This window comes from Ochotona princeps, chromosome 6, assembly GCF_030435755.1.
Source record: "Ochotona princeps isolate mOchPri1 chromosome 6, mOchPri1.hap1, whole genome shotgun sequence".
Taxonomy (NCBI): Eukaryota; Metazoa; Chordata; class Mammalia; order Lagomorpha; family Ochotonidae; genus Ochotona; species Ochotona princeps.
The window spans coordinates 6,587,736-6,609,756 of NC_080837.1; the positions used below are offsets into that span (position 1 = coordinate 6,587,736).

The 22,021-nt window shown below is 43.2% G+C and overlaps 1 protein-coding gene across 3 annotated transcripts in view; it reads left to right on the forward strand.

Annotated features, from left to right (window-relative positions):
* Positions 1-21,741, forward strand: part of SLC28A1 (solute carrier family 28 member 1) — a 53,332-nt gene extending 31,591 nt beyond the window's left edge. For 2 of the 3 annotated variants that reach the window (XM_058665515.1, XM_058665516.1), the window contains 3 exons: positions 20,841-20,939; positions 21,048-21,159; positions 21,332-21,741. In XM_058665515.1, the coding sequence (XP_058521498.1) occupies positions 20,841-20,939; positions 21,048-21,159; positions 21,332-21,398 (278 nt within the window). In that variant the 3' untranslated portion in view covers positions 21,399-21,741. Of the gene's footprint in view, positions 1-20,840; positions 20,940-21,047; positions 21,163-21,331 lie in introns of those variants that run through there. The other variant, XM_058665517.1, reaches the window with a different exon arrangement.
* Positions 21,742-22,021: the final 280 nt, after the last annotated feature.

A 22,021-nucleotide genomic window follows, 5' to 3' on the forward strand; every position in this document is an offset into this window, starting at 1 on the left:
TAGCCCTGGAAACCGAGCTCGGCCTAAGCTCTTGGGCAGAGACAGGGAGGGTGGAGCTGAGCTGTCCTTCCAGCTGAGGCCTGCCTGTTCCTACGCCCACCTGCGCAGGCCAGGCAAGCGTGGAGGGAGGGGGACCAAGAGGCGGAGGAGCCGCACAGACCCCAGTCCTTTGCAAACAGCCTGGGCTCCTCGCAGTCCCCCTGCCTGGGGCTGCAGCCAGCCGGTGCTGCACAGGAGGGGGCTGAGTCCTGAAGCTGAGTGGCCCAAGTCACCCAGATTCCACATGCTGGGGCCTATAGGAGGGGACTTCAGAACGTTTGTGGAAAATGGAATTGAAAGGTGAGTGGGGGTGTGTGAGATGGGGGTGTGTGTGGCAGGAGAGCAGTTGACCTGCTAGTTAAACCGCTCACTGGTAGCCTGTGTGGAGGCCCCTGCCCCGGCTCCTGGGCCTGTCTTCCGCTGATGCAGACCCTGGAATTGCAGTGAGGGCTGGGGCCGCTGGGTCCCTGTCCACTCGGGGGGGGCGGGGGGGCCTCGGGCCTAGCCAGCTGCTATAGACACTTTGGAGTGAGTCCATGGATGGGGAAAACATTCTCATTCTCTCTCTTTCAAATATATATATTTGTGTGTATATAATATAATATGTACATAATATACGTGTGTGTGTGTATAATCAAATAAACAATTTTTAAAAATTTAGAAAGACGTGGGCTTGGGAAGACACATTCAGCTTACCAGCTAAGATGCTTACACATCCCACATCTGAGTACCCAGGATTTTTTTTTTTCTCATTTTATAATACAGTTCCATAGGCCCTGCGATTTCCCTTATCTCCTCCCCAATTCCCTCCCACCCACCTAGTTCCTCTATATCATTAATAAAATATAGTTCTTCATACACAGTCATGTGTCCATCATTGTGGGCATGGACAATGGCAGAGAGTCCAACATCCTATTGTCAAGATATAGTAAACAGTTTCATTGGGAATCCATCTCTGATCTGGAAGTAGAGATGCGTATTGCATCGTATTCTCATATCTGGATATGATAGTCTCCATTACATAGTTACTATACATCCCCTTAAATGAAAAGTCATAATACAAAATCAACAACAGGAAGAAAAATATAAATTTACAATGCCATGAAGTTAAATAACATACTGCTAGATGCCGGAGTCCAGCTCCAGCCGAGGTTCGAAACCCGCGAAGTGTGCGTGGAGTCGGCGCAAAGAAAGAGACGGACCACCAGAATTCCTTGAAGATAGTGGACACGGCAATAAAGCCGTCCGCTTTATTTATACAGAATCAGTTAAACTCTGGCTCAGACCTTTTACGTCATGATTAAATGGGTGTTGCTAAAGATAATTTTGCCATTTGTCTCACCTAAGGCAGGCTCATACCTCTTGAATCAACTAAGAGAGGAAATGTGAAACAGGAGGCCGAGATCCAAAGATCAGAGAAGGGAAAGAATGGGTTTCCCCTATACCTGGGAAGTTAGCACCCTTGATTAGCATATCGTCAATGGGAGAGGAAAGGCTGTAAACAAGTCCCTGGCGCCTGGGGACGGGACACCTTTGATTAACATAGCAATGGTGGCAGCCGTAGCAGCAGTAGGTAAAAACCTTTATGCTAGAAGCGAATATCAGTAACATCAACTTCCAAGCTCGCACAGATACCATACATCAAGTGTTAACTCCGCAGGGGCAGACAGTGCCTAGGCAGATCACTGAAAACTCAGTGGGGAAGTCCGGTGTCCGGCAATGGAAAGCGGGCTGCATTCAGGTGATCAAAACAACGTCCCGCCGGAGCCCTGCTCGACGGGGAGTTCCTTCGCGGCCTTGCCTGCAATGGAAGCAATGTTTCTCACACCTTCCTGTTTCCCTACATCCATCACACGGCCCCCGGCATCTCCCCCTTTCTTTTATTAATAAGTTGAAGAGTGCGGAGTTCTCTGCGAGTAGCTTGAATCATGGAGCTCAAACGGCTGAAGATGACTGGGCCAAAAAATAATACAAAAAGGAGAATAATTAGTGCGATACCTAAATTATAGAGAGCGAGTGAAAGGTCTTGTCAGAAATAAAGGATGAAAGAGATTGTAAGAATTGATTAGTAACGCCTCCCGCAGAGAGAGCCTGAAGGTGAGAGTGAGAGATGGCAGAAATCTGGACATGTAATTCCTGAATGCTAAGGCTGGTAGATGTGTCATTCCAAACACCTTGGAGATGAGTTTTAACATCACTCCAAGTGATATGCGAGGCATTATAAGGAAGAGGAGTGACACAGATCCACTTATAAATACTATGGCAAGTGGTACCAAATCTGGTTTTTAAGTGTTGAATTTCATTGCCAATATAAATCACTGCCTCTTCTAATGCATTAATCTTAGCCCCTAAATCTTTATCAATACTTTCCTATGAACTATTGCACCAACTGTAAGAGGTCCAATAAGGGTAACAAATGCAGTGAAACCAAAAGATAACCCACAAAGCATGGACAAAGTTGTTGAATACAATTCCAAAGTATAAACAGTAGCAGCATCATACCATAGTTCAGGCAAATTTACAGCTAACATTACATATGAGGACCTTCTCAAGACACCAAAAGTACCAGGCATCAAGTAACAATTAAGACAGTTGGTAACAATGCACTAGTACAAATTACAGTGTATACAGAACCATCTTCAGGAAAGCTGGAAGGAGCTTAAGGCTCCATCTGTAAGGGAGAAATGTCACTTATCAACAGTCCTTTTGGAAGTGGCTTGAGTTCTGTGCAGAGATGTCTTCCATGGTAGAAGGTAGTCAGCAGATGTACGCATGATGTGTCCTCATGGCAGGTGTTGATCTTCAGACTCAGCCTTTAAAACAGTTCCGGGTGGAAGTGTCTGTGGATCCCAGCAAGCGTAGCATGGAGGCTAGAGAAACTCTTTCCATTGTTATGGCCACAGGGAGGCAAGAAGGAGAGATAGCACCCTGGTACCTAGCTTGCTATTCTTCCTCTGGGCCTCTGGGAAAGTGGGCTGTAGAGGCAATCCTTGGGACTTCAGGTCCATAAGTTAGCCACACCTATATAATCTCTGGAGATCTAACTGTATATTCTGAGAGGCCCTTTGGAATTTTTGGAGAGGAAGTATAAGAGAAGTGAAGGAAAAGTTAAAATAATTAAAAATAATTATATAGATCACTCTCAGTAACAATATCAGGTGAAAACCATCAAAAAACAGCCTTAGAAAATATTTGCCCAAAGGTCCAATGTTTGCTATAAATTTAAAATAAAGGCACATACCCAAGTAACACATTGAAAAAGGCAATGAGTATAACATGAGAAACCTGGCCATAAGTGAACTTAAGCAAAGGCATATGGCTGACTAAAAAACATTTCCAATGATAGTCTGAGATTTAAATTAAGTGAGCCAAAAAACAATATTAGCTTAGCACAATAAAGTAGCTTCAACAATGATCTAAGAGCTTTAGACATTTAAAATTATAAATTGGTTAGAATTACCCTGTTGTTTGTAGTAAAATAAATTTGCATGGTTATTCAGATGGTTTACAAATATAGAATAGAAAATGGATTATAGTAAAGATTTTACCAAGATGGCTAGGAAACATATATCAGACAAGTATATCTGTTCTTTAAATAATTTTTGTTACAAAACCTATAAGATTTAGTTAAAAGTATAGTATTTCCCAACTAGCAAATGCAGTAATGTATAATAGCAATTAAAAATTGTTCTGTAACAACTAGCTGGGAAAAAATGGCATAAAACTAAGATCTATCATGTACTCATTTCTCATCTGATCTCAAGGAACATTGAAGACAAACAATAAAACAAACACACGCACACATATACATTCTCCCTCTTTTTTTTTTTTTTAAACTATAGAGGAGTATAAGAGTAAAATTTCAAACAATTTTAACAAAAAGACGTACAGCAAGACAGACATATGTGGCCACCACACTCACTCAATTTTAAATAGCTAATAAGCCATGACTTCTCATATCCTGACTCAAGAAGTTGTGTTGCATCCAGTCCTCTCAAGTCCCAGATGAGTACTCAAGACAAGCAAATTTGGATGATGAGGTACCTGTATATAGGCAGAGGTCAGTGCAAATCCTGCGAGCCAGGAAGCCAGGACTGGCAGTGGGGCCGTGTTAATCATCACGGTGGCCTCCCCAGACTACTGAGTCAGGCTCTAGAACTCAGGATGGCTACTACCCTCTGACTGAGGCCTCCAAGATGTTACAAAGTGCACAAGAGATCATGTCAGATAAATTTAGGATTAACTAAGGCGCCTTTATAAACCAAGCTTGGTGATAGCATTACCCATTAGAAAATTACTAAGTGAAAGTCAACAATGATAATTCAGTCTGAACTGAAACCCCTGAGAGGAAAAAATTGGTCATTACTGAAGACCCTGATTTTAGTTATCTGAGCAATATAAATTAGCCTAAGAGATAAGCAGTCAACAGCCTAGACATATTTATAAAACCGTAAACATTTATCCTTTTCTGGCTTTTTTGTTGTTAAGCATTACCTGTCCTGGAACTCTTGGAAATACAGAAATTTGAATTAACTTCTGTAAAAAAAAAATTGTTTTATAGTAGTATATTGATATGACAAAATTTTGCCCCACTTGGCATCTGGCAGTATCTTTAATACAATCCAAATGCTTACTCAGTTGCATCTATTAAATAAAATTTTTGAATTTTTAAAATGCATATCAAGGATGTCAAGATCTATAACATCTAGTTGAAACAGAATCTTTATATAACGCAATATAGATTAGACGTAATTATTGGCATTAAGTGATCTCTTTAAATACCTATAAAATAAGTACATAACTTTTATCAATCTTAAGCAATGTGAGCATATTGAAAGGCAGAAAACACAAAGATTACTTCAATATAAAATCTTATCATATTCTGAGACGCTTCAGCAAGGTCAGATCTGGAGTTCACTGGAGCTAACTAGAAAAATTTGATCATTAATTATATAAAAATAATTAAGATGTTATAATATTTGGTTTTAAAACTTTGTTGTTATGTCAGAGGATCAGATTTTAATTCCATGTATCAATGATGAATATTTTAGAAAATGCTGCAAACAGTATTTTAAAGACTATAGATCTAAATTAAAAACTAGCAGATAAAAGCACGGGTACATCCCATACCTGGAAAAAATTTAACAGTGAATTAAATGTTACTTTTATATTCAGTTACAGTTTATATTTGGTGTAAATGTTACACTTTCAAAGCAATGTCTTAATACCTTAAGAGTTACATTCATAAAATTCAAAAATTCAATATAAAAATTTAATAGAGTTAAAAAAGAGATGTTAATTATGAAAAAACATTGTTTATGAAGTACAAGAGGCTAGGTGTTCTTCTGGGGACCCAGTTTAGTTTACCTCCTATCACTCTTCTCTTGGTTAAAAAGGGTTGGAGGTAGGAGGCTTCACAAAGGAAAAAAAAGGTAAAGCGTCCTGGAGAAACTACACCTGTGGGACAAAGAGAAGCAGGAGGGGGTCAGGAGTGAGCGTACCTGCTGAGGAGAAGAGAATTTAACCCTGAAGTTGCTGGGCAGGAGGAAGAACTTCTGTAGAGGATACTTGCTGCTGCGAAACGGCAGGAGGGTGGAAATGTAAATTGGATAAGATCTAGAGCCCTAGTCAGCAAGTCCACGCTCTGTGGAAAAAGAAAGCATTCCCTCCTCCAAAAGTTACGAGGAAACCATGTCCTTCCCATTGGCCTGTAAGGACGTTTTCAAAATCTATGATTAAGGAAGCTGTTGTTATATGACTATCTGTAAAGACTAAAGAAGCAGGTTAAGGAAACAAAAAAGGTTAAAAACAAAGGAGTTAAGAAACGAATCTTTTGAAATATAACCAAATGACTTTTAACAAAATGTAAGAGAGGATTTTCAGCTAACTGGTTTGAAATTGAATCTACAAGGGTTAAGAGTGCTATTTGTCTTATCTCAACCTTGGATATTAAAAAATGTAAGCTGTTTAGAGCTATAAGGAATATTTACATCTTTGCCAAAAAAGCTCCTTATTCTTATGACATCTCTTTGTAATTAAGGTGGAGCTCAAAGCACAATAAGATTAATTTTTTATACATGAAAAGAGATGGAGCTACTCTAAAGACCTTGTTGCCACAAGCATCCAGTTGGGATATGAACAGTAGGTAGTAAATAATTGCCAAGGAAGATACCAATTTTTAATTAGCATATCCAGTCAATATCAGGTTTTAAGTCTGTTACTCTTCTACAGGCACAGCTTGGGTAAGATAATGCTGTCTTAAACCTCTGATTGTTCAAGGCCCAAGACTGGCCCAGCCAGGAGTTTCCTGACCATAGGCGCTGGCCATCAGGATCAATTTTAGATTTACATTTACATACTTTTTGCCCAATGATCCTTAGCAACATAGGTGCCACATTTTTGAGCTAAAAGAGATGCTGTTCGGCATTCTTTTGGAAGGTGGCTGGGTTTCCCACAGTTAAAACTCTTAGCATTCATTTGCTTTTGAATAGCACTGGCTTGAAACCCTGCAAGGTGAGCAGGATGCCTGAAACTCTGAATGTTACCATAGGCCTTCAGATAACCCATAACTTGGTCACCAGATTTTTCGGCATTTGATTTCCTACAATCCTTCCACGTATGTCCCAATTTGCCACAATTATGACATTTAAATCTATTTTGCTTTAACCCATTGCTTGAGGTAGCACTCAACATTTTAGTTTTGTACCTTTCAGAGACAATATCCATACATGACCCTATTACTTGGGGGGCCCAGGACTGGGCCCTCCCGTTTCCCTGCTTCTGACCCTGTACAGACTGATTACTCAATTTAGATCGACTGCGAGGCAATAGAACTGTTCCATTCTTGTGGAATTTAGACTGACAAGCCTTCTGCCAATGAAATCCCTTCTCACACCGTGGACAGACAGTGCGAGGAATATTTAAATTGGGTCTAGCAATGTCCCTATAAGTTTCTTCCTGTTCGAAATTTTGAGATGAGTTTCTGGCAGGACAACTGTGGCTAAAATGCCCTACTCCACCACAAGAATAGCAGTTGTTTCTTTTTTTACGTCTTTGATTGCCTCTTATGTTCTTTAAAATCTGAATCGCAGTTTGACCTTGAAGAGCTGCAGCAATAGTTAACCCTTGAACGTAAGATGGAGTTACCTCAGCACAAGCTCGAACATAGTCTGACAACTTTCCTTTCCTTCTCACTGGCTGAATTAACGTTTGGCAAGTTGGAGTAGCATTTTCAAAAGCTAACTGTTGAACTATAAGATCTGTAGCTGTACTGTTAATTACTGTCCGGCTCACCACTTCTGTGAGTCGAGCTACACAATCTTCAAAAGGCTCCTCAGGCTTCTGTTTAATATTTATAAAACCTGAAGACTTTTGATCTGGAGAAGGCAGGCGTTTCCATGCTCCTATTGCCATGGAGGAGATAAGCTGTAGAGTCTCCTTAGGCAGAGTAAGTTGTTCTGAAACGCCAAGATGAGTGCCCTGTCCTAAAAGCATGTCTAAGGTAAAAGAAGGTTTGCCACACCTCACAGATCCCTGAGACTTTACTTCTGCCTTAGCTAGTTCCTCATACTCCATTTTCCACACAAGGAAGTCTCCTCCTGTGAGGCAAGCCTTGACAGTCTGAAACCAATCATAAGGAGTCATCCACTTTGCTGCTAGTCCCTCCACCATAGTCATCGTGTACGGGGAGTTTGGCCCGTAGTCAGAGACAGCGTGCTTTAGTTCTTTAATAAGCTTATAAGGCAGTGGTTCCCATTCAGGTTCATCCCATTCGTAGATAACAGGAAAACAGAAAAAATCGCCTTCCTTATGTGCCTGCTGCATAGCACCCCTAAAACTGATCTTTGCTGGGTCTGGTCTAGCTGGAAAAGGCTCACAAGGTTTAGCAAAACTAGCTGGAAGAGGCTCACAAGGCTTAGTAGAATACCTTGGAGGCTTATCATCCACAGCAGGAAGCCATATCTCATGTAATTCAACATTTTGTTCTTCCTCACAATCCTCAACTCTTGATCTAGATATTTCTGGTTTCAAAAGACCTTCCTCCTCATCTGTTAAATCCTCCTGCTCATTTTTGCAACACTTTACATTATCCTCAGGACGAACACTTTCCATTGAACCATAAGTGGAGCCTCCCTTCTTGCGTTTAATCAAGGGAGTATGCTCCTGAGGTGGAGCCGTCGGGAGAGATGGGGCATAGGCATCTGTCCCTGTTAAGACCGAGGCCAAACTCGGCCTTCTGAACGGGACGTGAGGTCGCTCGGTGAAACAGCACACACCAGCCGAAGGATGCAACAGCAAGAGGTTTTATTTGGTTACCAGCGCGCTGGGGCCGAGGCCAGTTCCTCATGCAGGAAGCTAGGCATCGACCCCGAGTCATGGTATAGCATCCTTTTTAAAGGCTAAACTGAGTTGAAAATCATAAAACCATAAAACCATAACCATGAACAGGGAAGGGGAACCATAAGCATAAACAGGGAGGGGAACCCTAAACATAAACAGAGAAGGGGAATCCTAAACATAAACAGGGAGGGGGAATCCTAAACATAAACAGGGAGGGGGCCGTGCCATTAGGGGCGGAGGCTAGTTGCAGGTGCCCCTTATCTCTCAGGCCCCCAGGCTCTATCATGAAATGTTTCACTGCCCTTCACTGTCCTTTTACCGCAAGCAGAATACAGAAAGTAAAAAGCAAATTAAATTCTTCTGTCATTTCAATCCTAAATGTCCCTTTTCATTCCCCCCTTTTTTTTCTTGTAACTAAATCCCAATCATGGGATTTCAGTATCCACATCATTGGGGCTGATAGACTGATACTGTTGTCATAACATAAGAACATGCACCGCACTAATTATTTCTCTAATAAAAGCTACTAAACGATTGAGAATAAGGGGTCCAAAAATTAAAAGCATTAATAACCACAGGGACTGGTTAAACCAGGATTCAAATCATCCCTGCTTCTCCTAAAAAAACAGTGTTTCTCTTTAAGAGCCGCACACAGGCCTCCTTACTAAAGAAAGACCAAGTCCAGTCCTCTTTTCAATGATAAGGAGATCAGCTTGAGGCCCTCTTACACAATGGCCAGAGATGCTTCAGGTGGGGAACTGATACTCCAATGTCACCCTTGTCCCTGAGAAGAGACGTGCTCTGGTGAATCCAAGACATGGCGGGGACCCAGAATACCCTAACTGTCTACTACCCAGTCTAACTCCTCTTACATTCTGCCCCCCAGAAGAAGTGACCTTAACTGCTGTTAAGGGGGACAGGGACGTCGTTCGTTCTTAACTGCTTCCTGCTGACAGAGGACGGAGTTCAAGGGCAGCAGTTAGGTACTCCTCTGGGGGTCAGTCTAAGGGTCCCCGGTAGAATGCAGAAGTCATCAGAGGTGCCTGGTAGAAGTCATTAGAGGTGCCTGGCATGTTGTCTGGGCTCTGGGTGTTTCTTCTTGTTGAAGTCTAGATGACAAAACAAAGGCAATTATAATCTTTTCCAATCTAGTAGGTTGTGAGTTCAGTTAAAAATACTCAATGAATTTGAAATTAAAGAAGGGCGGAGTTTGTCTCCAATCAAACCTAGAAAGCATGGCAGAATTCTGGTGGGGCCCCCCTCAGGTTGTGAAACCACCGTAGCACTAATGAGGGGCACAAACCCACATCACTCCACCTTAACAAGGGCCGAGATGACCCTCATTTCAGTTTCCATGCCAAGCAGAGTCCAAAAAGGGCCCTTTCTCATTTCCTCCATGCCTATCTTTTTCCGCAGCCCTAACTCCAGGTCTGTCTGCTGCATGGGGAAGGGAAGGGAAGCCCGTGACTATGACTCCCCGAGACAAAGGCCATCCAGATTCCCTTTACATACTTGGCACAGTTACTCCTTCCCTGAAATTCGGCGAATCCAACAGTAGGGAACAAGCAAGTGTTAAATTTTTCTAAAACAATTATACTTTACCAATTGTTGCAAGCCCTAAGAGATTCAGGATGACACACATAACCTAGAATATAAAACACAGCACTGAAGACATTTTATTGCAGGACCTACTAGTCACAGTGTAGATGGCAAAAGATTAAAACAGGTTTTCATTTGCAGTAACTCAGTAGTTTGTAGCATTCCAACAAGAATTTACAGAACTTTACACACTTTAAGGCAGAGACAAGCAATATACTGGTTATAGTCTAACAAGCTATGCACTTGCAATTCAAGAATACAAGAATCTTAAGTAGGAGAGCAAACAGATTCCAAACAGTTTGGCAAGGAAGTCATGAGCTCTGCTTTAGAGCACTCGGGGTGTCCTACCCTAGGAAGGCTTAGTTGTGGCACTGGTTGAGTAGTCATAGGCCAACTAACTTATAGGCCACTGGTAGCCACTGTATTTCAAGCTCTTCTTGCTAATAAGGCTTTTTAGATCCACAAGACACTACTTAGAGAAATCTATAAATATTTCTAGTATAACTCTGAAGTTACAGGTCCTGCATGGGAAGTCAGTACACAGTGACTCTAATGAATTTAATAAATTAGCACTCTTATGTGTGACGTCAGTGATCACCTGAGGCTCCGACACACGATGGTTAGGCTGTGGAAGCCTCTTGAATTCACAGCACTCCCAGTATTCTTAGACAAGGCCACACACAAAGTGGAAGTTCTCTCCTCTATTGAGAGAAGAGCACAACCATCTTCCATGGCTGCTTCTTTGCACTGGGGCATGGACCACAGAGGTCCTTCACGGAGGGACACTCTTTGCAGCAGTGTCCTGGCTTTCCACACCTGATATGCTTGCTCTCTTGCTGGCTCTCTTGTCAGACCAGAATGCCTTTGGGCTGATTCTGAGGCCACTGAGTGCTACTCAAGTTAGTCAGTCTATGAGTCTGCTGTAAGAACCGTTTCCCATGTTGGAGCATTTTAACATTACCTGACATCTGAGTTATCATAGCCATGCATTTTACCACCTAGTTCATGAGGATTTGGCATCCTATGGTGTTTTGAAACTGTGCCCTTAGCAGTAAGTCCATTTGAATGTATGCAGAACTATATAGCTGAACAGACTTTGTAGGTCCTGAGAAAACAGAAACAGACATGACTCTCCAAGAGCTTAATTATGCATCCATACATTATTTTTAAAAGGATTTAGCTTAACAATTCTCATTCATGAGCATTTTCATCTATAAGTAAATTAAAATAGATGACATAGCTTGTCACATTTAGATAGCACTGTGAAACCAGCTGTGCACCTGTAGAATTTTGTACACTCTTGCACCTTTTAGACCTAGGGGCCTAACCATTATGACAACACCACAACCAGATGGTCACTTAGACATCAGGAGGGAAGGCTTGAGGAATTTACATAATAACAACAAGAGGGAGTATACCAACAAACAATTTGTTTCTCTAGCAGATTCTTTTTCATGGCCTGTTAGTTCCTGTTCCTCCATCTGGAAGAAAAAGCACCTCTTTTTGATCTGTTATCTGAACTGAGGACCCGGGAGTTCCTTTCATGTAAATTTTCACATTAACCATTCCTGGAGCCTTTCTGACAGAATTGCAACTAATCCTGGCTCCTCACTGACAAGGCTTCTACAAGTCATTTCTATAACCAAACTTTTTTACACAACTATCTTTATCAACCAAATATGTAATCTTCGACAAATATTCTTATGCTTTTGAGATTCCTAGGGGCCCATCTAGGAATTCCAAAAATCAGAAGAGTCAGGTTGATTCAAACAGTAATGGATCAGATTCATTCAAACAGTAGCAGATCAGATTTTTTTTTTATTACTTATAAAATGACCACACAAATATTTCTTGAAAAAAAATGCAGCTCTTTTAAACCATGAGAATTTAATAAAGACAATTAAGTTACCTTTCTGAGACACGAAATGTGTATTTCTTTGGTCAGTCACTAAAGGCAGATATAACCTTAAACACAGGAATTAGTGCATAATATCATCACATTACTTCTAAGAATTTAACAAATTCAAAGGTTGGAATGACAACAGAGCTTATTGAAACGAAGCTGGATAGACAATTGACAAAGTTACCAATTTGTTTCCATTAATAGTCCTCAAAACTTGAAACTTCCATTGTCAGATATTCAGGAGCACTTCCATAGATGTCCACTTCAAAGGCATTTTGCAATAAATTTAAATGTCAGCATACATTAGATATTAATGTTAAATACATAAACAATGCTATAGCAATATCTTAAAAATTATAGCCAGATTCATATCTGAAATCTCTTGATTTGTACCTCTTTCTTAACATGCTTAAACCTTTAGATATGTTGCTTTACCTATCCCTTTGCATCTTATAATAGTCATACTCCTGTAGGACAAAATATTTTAACAGTGATGTTCTTTTCAACAATTCTCCTACCATAACCTTTTCACCAAGAACACATTCTCAGACTTGCCACCATCCTTCATCTGCCAATTCTTTGGATTTACATTCTGAAACATTTAAAACTCCAAACCAAAACATTTTCTAAACAAAAACAGGTTAAATTTTAAACACAATTGCTTCAGGCAATCTTCAATTCTTTCATATATGGCCAATCAATGAAAACATTTTAAAATGCGAACCCACTTGGACACCAGAAGCAATTACCTCTTTCCAGCTAATTTGGGAACTTTTCCATTTTTAAGAATCCCAATGGCAAGGACAAAGGCCAGGCTTCAAGCATGCCCTTCCCTTTCCCAGGGCCTGGAGCATCTTCTTATCTTCCGTTTTATTGAAGTCAAGGATATGTAGAATTCCAGTCTTGGCTATTGTCTTAGGAGGTTGCCTAAGAATTTACTGAACTTAGTTAGCAGGTTAGTAATCAATAAGATGAAAATAGTTTAAAACGCTGTTCTCTGACAAGGGTTCAAAGTTCAATTTCAATTCTATTGCTTTAAAGGTTAAATACTTAGAAAATGTACACAGTATAAACAATTTTACCACACATCCTTTAAGAATTTGTTGTCTTCCTGTAAGGCAAAGAATCAGAAAAGATGCTTTTTGCAAACTAGAACACAAATAATCCCACAACTTGGTACAACTTTATAATTAAGACAACTTGACCAATAGACATAACCACCAGTATATGCATTAGCAGCTTTTGGAACTTTAGCAAGCACCGCTCTAGGTGTAAACACTTAGGCCAGATCTGATCAGAGCTAGGATGGCACTATAAACCAGTAGATAGTTAAAACTCCAAGACCAAAAAGCAATGAAAGCAGCAGAAAACATTGCAAAATACTGAGAGCTCATCACTGAAGCCAATTGCAATAATACAGAAAAACCTCGATTCCGCACATGTTGTAACCTTACAAATACTCATTTACTTTAATAGAACATATGAAGCAACAAACTTGGCACAATTGTATAACACTGTCACATTATAATTAAATTATCCAAATTTCTCCTCTATCTTTGAGAGGTCCAGGGATTCTGCTGGACATCTCAAAGTCAGAAGGCTTAGTTTAAAGTTTTGGGGAACTTAAATGTCCAATTGAGTTTAACAAACAAGCCTTCTTTCGGCCAGCCCACGTTGAAAGTGGGCCATTCCGCAGAGAGTCTGCCAAGATCTTCTTTTAACCTGGAGGGAGAGATTATGAGCCCTTAACTTCAGTCCAATGGTTAAGAGTCAAATTAAGGGGTGCTGTCACAGTCTGTCCCATTGTTATCGTCACAATAACACTCAAAAAGAGACAATTAACAAAACACACAACCAGACGGTCCCCAGAGTTCTTTCCACAACAAAAGAAACACATCAGATGGCTTCGGCCCCCCAGAGACGTGATCAGTCTCAACCAGACATACAGAGGTTGAGGCTTGGTCACCCTCACATACAGACGGGGGTGGGGGTAGACTGGCTTTTACAAGCACCACAGACTCAACACGAAAACACAGACAGACAGAAACAACAGAATGCGCGCTAGACAAGAACTCCTCAGGGCCCCGATCCAGACTTCTGGGCAGGATTCCACATCTGCCCACGGGCAGGATTCCACGTCTGCCCGGGTAGGATTCCACGTCTACCTCAGTCTTCTGGGCAGGATTCCACGTCTGCCCGGGTAGGATTCCACATCTACCTCAAAACGGTGGAGCGTCCTCCACCTTTATTCCAAAACAGTGGAGCGTCCTCCACTATCCCTGTCGCGACTCAAAACCACCACAGAACAATAAGACTGCACGAACCACAGACCCACACGAACAGAAAGTAAAGCCGGCCTATCTCACCTCCCTTTGTGGTTTAGCTGGTCACCGAGGGACGATCACGAAATTCCCGGCCAATGCACCAAATGTTAAGACCGAGGCCAAACTTGGCCTTCTGAACGGGACGTGAGGTCGCTCGGTGAAACAGCACACACCAGCCGAAGGATGCAACAGCAAGAGGTTTTATTTGGTTACCAGCGCGCTGGGGCCGAGGCCAGTTCCTCATACAGGAAGCTAGGCATCGACCCCGAATCATTAGACAGAGGGGTTTTTAAAAGGCTAAGCTAAGGCTAAAATCATGAAACCATAAGCAGGAAGGGTGAACCATTAACATAAGCAGGGAGTGGGAATCATTAACATAAACAGGGAGGGGGCCGTGCCATTAGGGGCGGAGGCTAGTTGCAGGTGCCCCTTATCTCTTAGGCTCCCAGGCTCTATCATGAAATGTTTCACTGCCCTTCACTGTCCTTTTACCGCAAGCAGAATACAGAAAGTAAAAAGCAAATTAAATTCTTCTGTCATTTCAATCCTAAATGTCCCTTTTCATCCCCATATCCAGTGCTTGTCTCAATATTGTCCAAATACCATATGCTGAGGAAGGCATCTCAGCCGCCCCATGGTTCTGATACCACCTTTTCATGTCATGTCCTACCTGATCCCATGTTCGTAAATCTAAAGTTCCCTCCTCCGGGAACCAGGGACTAATTGTCCGTATAAACTTTAAGAATCCAGAAACCTGTTTTTTGCTAATCTTAACTCCTCTCTTTTGTAAAGTATGCTTAACGATATCAGCGTATAAGCTGCTGTCGCTGGATGCACTCTGTCCCATTTTTACTTTATAGCAACAGAGGGTACAAGACTTCTCAAAAACTGTTCTGACTATTCACCCCTTCTAACCTGACCTCTGTCAGTGGGCCTGCAGCACCCTAGGTGAAATCCTATCCACGCCGCAAAGAGAAAGAAAAGACCTACCTTCGTCGGGTCACTCACGTTGGGCGCCACTTGCCGGAGTCCAGCTCCAGCCGAGGTTCGAAACCCGCGAAGTGTGCGTGGAGTCGGCGCAAAGAAAGAGACGGACCACCAGAATTCCTTGAAGATAGTGGACACGGCAATAAAGCCGTCCGCTTTATTTATACAGAATCAGTTAAACTCTGGCTCAGACCTTTTACGTCATGATTAAATGGGTGTTGCTAAAGATAATTTTGCCATTTGTCTCACCTAAGGCAGGCTCATACCTCTTGAATCAACTAAGAGAGGAAATGTGAAACAGGAGGCCGAGATCCAAAGATCAGAGAAGGGAAAGAATGGGTTTCCCCTATACCTGGGAAGTTAGCACCCTTGATTAGCATATCGTCAATGGGAGAGGAAAGGCTGTAAACAAGTCCCTGGCGCCTGGGGACGGGACACCTTTGATTAACATAGCAATGGTGGCAGCCGTAGCAGCAGTAGGTAAAAACCTTTATGCTAGAAGCGAATATCAGTAACATCAACTTCCAAGCTCGCACAGATACCATACATCAAGTGTTAACTCCGCAGGGGCAGACAGTGCCTAGGCAGATCACTGAAAACTCAGTGGGGAAGTCCGGTGTCCGGCAATGGAAAGCGGGCTGCATTCAGGTGATCAAAACAACGTCCCGCCGGAGCCCTGCTCGACGGGGAGTTCCTTCGCGGCCTTGCCTGCAATGGAAGCAATGTTTCTCACACCTTCCTGTTTCCCTACATCCATCACACGGCCCCCGGCAGCTAGACATGATAGTCTCCACTACAGTTACTACATATCCCCTTAAATGAAAAGCCACAAAACAAAATCAACAGTAAGAAAAAAAGAATTTAACAACACCACGAAGTTAAATAATATGCTACTGAATGACTAATGTGTTGCTGAAGAAATTAAAAAGGAAATCAAGAACCTTCTTGAAGAAAATGATGTTATTGTATGATGTATGAGTCATTGAATAATTTAATCAGAAGAAAATGTTTTGAAGAGATGAAACTGACAGAAAACATCAAAACCCATGGGATATAGTTTCTGCTGATCTTTGTTGGTGAAATGTGTCTCCTGTAGGGAACAAATAGATGGTTTTTGTTTTTTAATCCAGTCTACTAATCTATGATGTTTGATCGATGAGTTTAAGCCATTTACATTCAGGGTTAATATGAATGGGTAGTAATTTGGACCTGTCATTTTAGCAATGGGATGTTCATTGATTTAGTTTTCTGTTGTTATTTTACTGGGATGTTCTTCACATTTGCTTTGGTTTTGGTGGGTGCTATTCCTTTTCTCTGTCTAGAGAACATCTTTAAGTATCATTTGTAGGGCAGGTTTGGAAGAGGCATATTCTTTCAACTTTTCTTTACTGTGGAAGAATTTTATTTCATTTTCAAAGACACAGGAAAACTTTGCTGGGTACGTTATCCTGAGTCGACAATTTTTTCCTTTAGAATCTGGAATATGTCGCTCCATTCTCCTCTTGCCTATAGAGTTTTCTGTGAGAGGTCTCCTGTGAGTTTAACTGGCATCCCTTTATATGTCAATTGATTTTTTTCCACATACACATTTAAGGATCTTTTCCTAATGTTTGACTGAAGAGAGCTTGATTATCATGTGTATTGGTGAAGATCGCTTTTGGTCAAGTCTGTTGGGAGTTCTGTGCCCCTCCTGGATGTTGTTTCCCAATTCTTTCTCTAGTTGAGGGAAACTTTCCCTTATTATTTCATTAAATACTTTTGTAAACCTAGCTTCTCTTTCTGCACCTTCTGGGACTCCCATAACTCACATATTTGACCTTTTAACAGTGTCTTTCAATTCTTGAATACTTTTTTTGGCCTGATCCAGCTCTGTTTCCAGCTTTTTGCTTGTTTCCCCCTGGTGACAGGAAATATCTTCTATTTTTGAGATTTTTTTCTTCTGTCTCCTTCATTCTATTTTGGAGACTCTCCACTATACTTTTAATTTGTTCCACTGTGTTCTTCATTTCTGACATATCAGCCTTCATTTGATTCATTTCCAGTGTGACATATTCCTTAAATTCCTTGAACGCCTGCTTTACGTGCTTCCATTGTTGATAAGAAGCTTTACAACAAGTGTTTTGAATTCTGTGTCCCCCATTTTCTTGATGTATTCCTCAGGTAACTCTTATGTTGGCAAAGGCTTTTGCTGCTTTGCAGGGGAATCTTTGGTTATCTTTATTGTGCCTATGTCTCTTCTTTTGCTCTTGCTCATTGTAGTTCTGGTTATCAGATTCTCCTTGGGGCAGGTTTCTAAGCTGTGTCACCCACGGGTATACAGTTTAATTTTTCTTATTGTAGTTGGTACATGGCTCTTTGTTTGCAATCAGTTGTGCCACTCCCTCCAGCAAGTTCCAGATCTGGGTTCTTATGTTAGATTTCCACTATGGTCTCTGTAGCCCCAGCTCCTGGCTCACCACTCTCCACCTCCCATGATACTGTACTGAGGCTGCACCGTTGTCTGTACAACCTTCTCCAACTTCCAGCGATTAGGGAGATACCAAGTGTCCTATGGAGCTAGGTTGTTGGTGGTGCTGATCTTGCTGGAACCTGTTGGCCATTAGGTCTGAGGGCCACACGGACCCGTACGATGCCGTAGTTGGTATTATTTTCCTGTGGGACCAGTGCAGTGCACTGAGCTCAGTGAGTTTGTTCCTAGCTCAGTGCATGCACAGCTCACTGTTGTCCCTGAAGTCATAAATTCTTTGCCACACCATATGAAATAGCACCTGATGTGCCACTGCTAGAGTTCTTGATCTGCTGGCCATCAGGTCTGAGGGCTACCTGGACCTATCTTGGATGCCATGTTGTTGCAGTTCGCTGAGCCAGAAATAAGTTCACTCGCAGCTCAGTTTATGCTCAGTCCTTTCCCTTGCCTTTGCCCCCTTAGGCAAAATGGCGTCCAATTCGGCTCTAGGGGGCTCCTGGGCTGCGAGATCCACCCTGTTCCCACACTGCCCACGTGGGATGTGCTGCTCTGACTCTGCTCCTGGTCAAATCAACAGACCAGCAGGACGGGCAATTCTTGGGGTTTACTTAGATGTTCCCTCCCACCTGGTTGTTGGCGGAGTTGCAGCCGCTCGTGCAATTTGGATAGTCACTCAGTGAATGCCACCGGGGCATCAGTCACCACAGCACCACACCATTGTGTTCGCCGCTTTCCTGTGTCTGTCAGTCTCCAGGTGCCCCTCTGCCTCTCCTAGTTCCTGGAATGTGCCCTCTCTTGTTTACACTGGCTAATATTTCTCAGTCTATTTAAATGCGTCCTTACACTATCCCACCATCTTGATTCTCCTCTGCCCAAGATTTTTTAAAGATGTTTTGACATTCTCATTTCATTTAGAAAATAGGACACTTGTCTAGTTTTTGTTTTGAAAAATGAATTGGGAGTTTTAGAGAAAGAGACATCTTCCATCCACTGGTTCCCAAAATGGCCACAACAGCCAGAGCTTGGTCGGTATGAAGCCAGGAGCCAGGAGCTTCATCCCGGTCCTCCATGTGGGTGCCAGGGTGATCCCACTGTTTTCCCAGGCCATTAGCAGGGAGCTGGATCAGAAGTGGAGCAACTGGGACTTGAACCAGTGTCCACATGGGATGCTGACTTTGCAGGCTACCTGCCGTGCCATGTCACTGGCCCCAAGTGCCTGGTTTTGGTCCCAGCCCCAGCTTTGCCCCCACGTAGGCCTGGGGAGGTGACAGTGATGGCTCAGGTGGTTGAGTCCTGCCACCCTCCTCAGGCGAGACCTGACCTATAGCCTCCTGGCTCAGCTCTGACCCCACAAATCCCAGCAGTGCAGATCACTGGAGAGCAAATCCAACAGACAGATGAGCGTCCTCACAACTTCTGTCTCCAAATAGGAACTTTTTAAAAAATAGATAATTTCTTTTCTTTTTTTTTCAAAATTGGTGGACTCATCTTTATTAGTTTAAAACTTAACACAACACTACAATAATCAGGGCAATATTATACTGACACAGGCTAGACCTATGGATCAGTGGAGTACAATTATGAGTCCAGAAATAAACTCTTACATTTATAGTCAACTGATTTTAATCTTTTATTTATTATTATTATCATCATCATCATCATCATTTTATGATACAATTGCATAGGTCCTGGGATTTCCCTTATCCCCTCTCCAATTCCTCCCCCTCACTGATTTCCCCTATATCATTACTACAGTATAATTCTTCATACACAGTCATATGCCCATTACTGTGGGCATGGACAATGGCAGAGTCCAGCATCCTATCGTCATATAGTAAACAGTTTCATTGGGAGCCGATCTTTGGTGTGAAAGTAGAGATGCATACTACATTGCATCCTCACATCTGGATATGTTAGTCTCCATTTCACGTCACTGTACATCCCCTTAAATGAAGATCCTATTTCACCATCTCGATTCTCCGATAACTTATTTTCATACAAAAAAGTTTAATATATGCCCCTATGAGGAATCTTCAGAAAGATCATGGAGAAATGTGTGTGATGAGAAAACCATAGATGCATTTCAAAAACATTTTTACATTAAAAATAAGCTCATCTTTCTTGAAAAATTTTATTTATTTATTTGATAGGCAGAGTTACAGAGGAAGAAGGAGAGACAGAGAGAACTTCCATCCTCTGGTTCACTACCCAGATAACTAAATAGCCAAATTTAGGCAGGTCTTAATCCAGAAGCCAGGTCTGGTGCAATAGCCTAATGGCTAAAGTCCTCTCCCTAAACACGCCAGGATCCCATATGGGCGCTGGCTCTGACCCCGGCAGCTCCACTTCCCATCCAGCTCTCAGCTTGAGGCCTGGGAAAGCAGTTGAGGATGGCCCAAAGTCTTGGGACCCTGCACCCATGTGGGAGTCCCGGAAAGAAGTTCCTGGCTCCTGGCTTCAGATAGGCTCAGCTCCGGCCATTGTGGCCACTTGGCCACAGTGAGTGAATCATCGGGCGGAAGATTTTCCTCTCTGTCTCTCCTCCTCTCTCTATATCTGCCTTTCCAAAAATAAGTAAATAAATAAAGCCAAGAGCCATTAGGTCTTATTTTATTTTTATTGGAAAGGAAGACTTACAGAGAAAAATGAGATACAGAGAAAAAGATCTTCCATCAGCTGATTTACTCCCCCAAGTGGCCGCAATGGCCAGAGTGAGCTGATCTGAAGCCTGGAGCCAGGAGCTTCTTCTGGGTCTCCCACATGGGTGCAGGGACCCAGACTTTGGGTCATCTGTTACTGCTTTTCCAGCCTATGAGCTAGGAGCTGGATCAGAAATGGAGCAGCTGGGACACTAACCTGTTCTCATATGGGACGCTGGTGCTTGTAGGTGGAGAATTAGCATACTGGCCCTTAACTAATCTTTTAACTCCATTTTCCACAAAGTGCCTTAAGACTAAGTCTGTGTGACTCCAAACTTGTGTTCCCTCCCTGTGTCTGCCACAGATGATATGTGGAGGGGTCTGGGGATGTCACCAGAGGTCCAAGGTACACCATGATGGGAGGGAGAAGAAGGGGTTCCCAAAAGTGGGAGAGGAGTCCTGAGGGTGGACTGAGCACAGCTGGGTACCCCTACTCAAAATCCTTGGCCCTGAGTGCTCTCCCCCTCCCCCCACCCCCGCAGCGTCCATGGCTCCAGAACGAAAGAGTGAGTTCTCCAAGATTGTGCTCCGGGCGCTCTTCACTGGGGCCTGCGTGTCGCTGATGAATGCCTGCGTGGCCGGTGAGTGATGGCAGCCTCAGGACTATGATGTGGGGTCGGGGTACGAGGATACTGCCCACCCCTGCTGGGCCTTGCCCACCCCTGCTGTGGTCCCCCCTGCCCTTGCAGGGATCCTCTATGTGCCCAGGGAGGCGCCCACCAACTGCACTGCCCTGCTGAGCACACCGCTCACCAACAGCAGCTTCGAGGTATACCAGTGCTGCAGTGAGGTCTTCCAGAGGTAAGCACTGCCGGTGTCCACTGCAGGGGACATGGTGGCATGGGGCGGGGAGGGGTTGTGGGGATCTGGGTGGACTAGAGACCAAGAGTAGCCTCCCCGGGACAGCACAGCCTGCCCACGGCCTGCAGAGCCTGGCTTTGAGCTCACGCTCTGCCCTGTGCTTCCTCCTCAGCTTGGAGTTCAGCCCTGGGGCCCTGGACAACTGCTGCCAATTCTACAACCGCACCGTCTGCCCCTAGAGGGGATGGAAGGACTCCTGTGTCCCCACCACCTGCCGTCCCCAGTCCCTTCCTGCAGGAGCTGCTGGGTTTGGCTGACACCCGTCCCCTATGTGGAAATGGGTGGTGAAGTGACTGGGGCCTTGCAAGGGCTCCCAAGGATGTGAAGATGCATCCTGCTTACAGCTCCTACTCCCCCAGACAGGAAACCACAGGGTGCCCTCTGTCTCCTCCTCCTTCCCCTGCACACCCCTCATCCCCTCATCTCCCATGTCTCAGTGCGATGGCTCAGTGGCTAAATCCTCAGCTTGCACGCGCCAGGATCCCATATGAGCACCAATTTGTGTCCTGGCAGCTCCTCTTCCCATCCAGCTCCCTGCTTGGGTGGCCTGGGAAAGCAGTTGAGGATGGCCCAAAGCCTTAGGACCTGAACCCAGATGAGAGAGCCGGAAGAAGCTCCTGGCTCCTGGCTTCGGATTGGTTCAGCTCCAGCCATTGCAGTTACTTGGGGAGTGAGCCAGCAGATGGAAGATATGTCTCTCCTTCTCTTTGTAAATCTATCTTTACAATAAAAATAAATATATCTTAAAAAAAAAAAAAAAGATGGCTAAATCCATGTGTCAGTTGCTGCTTCCCTTCCAGGA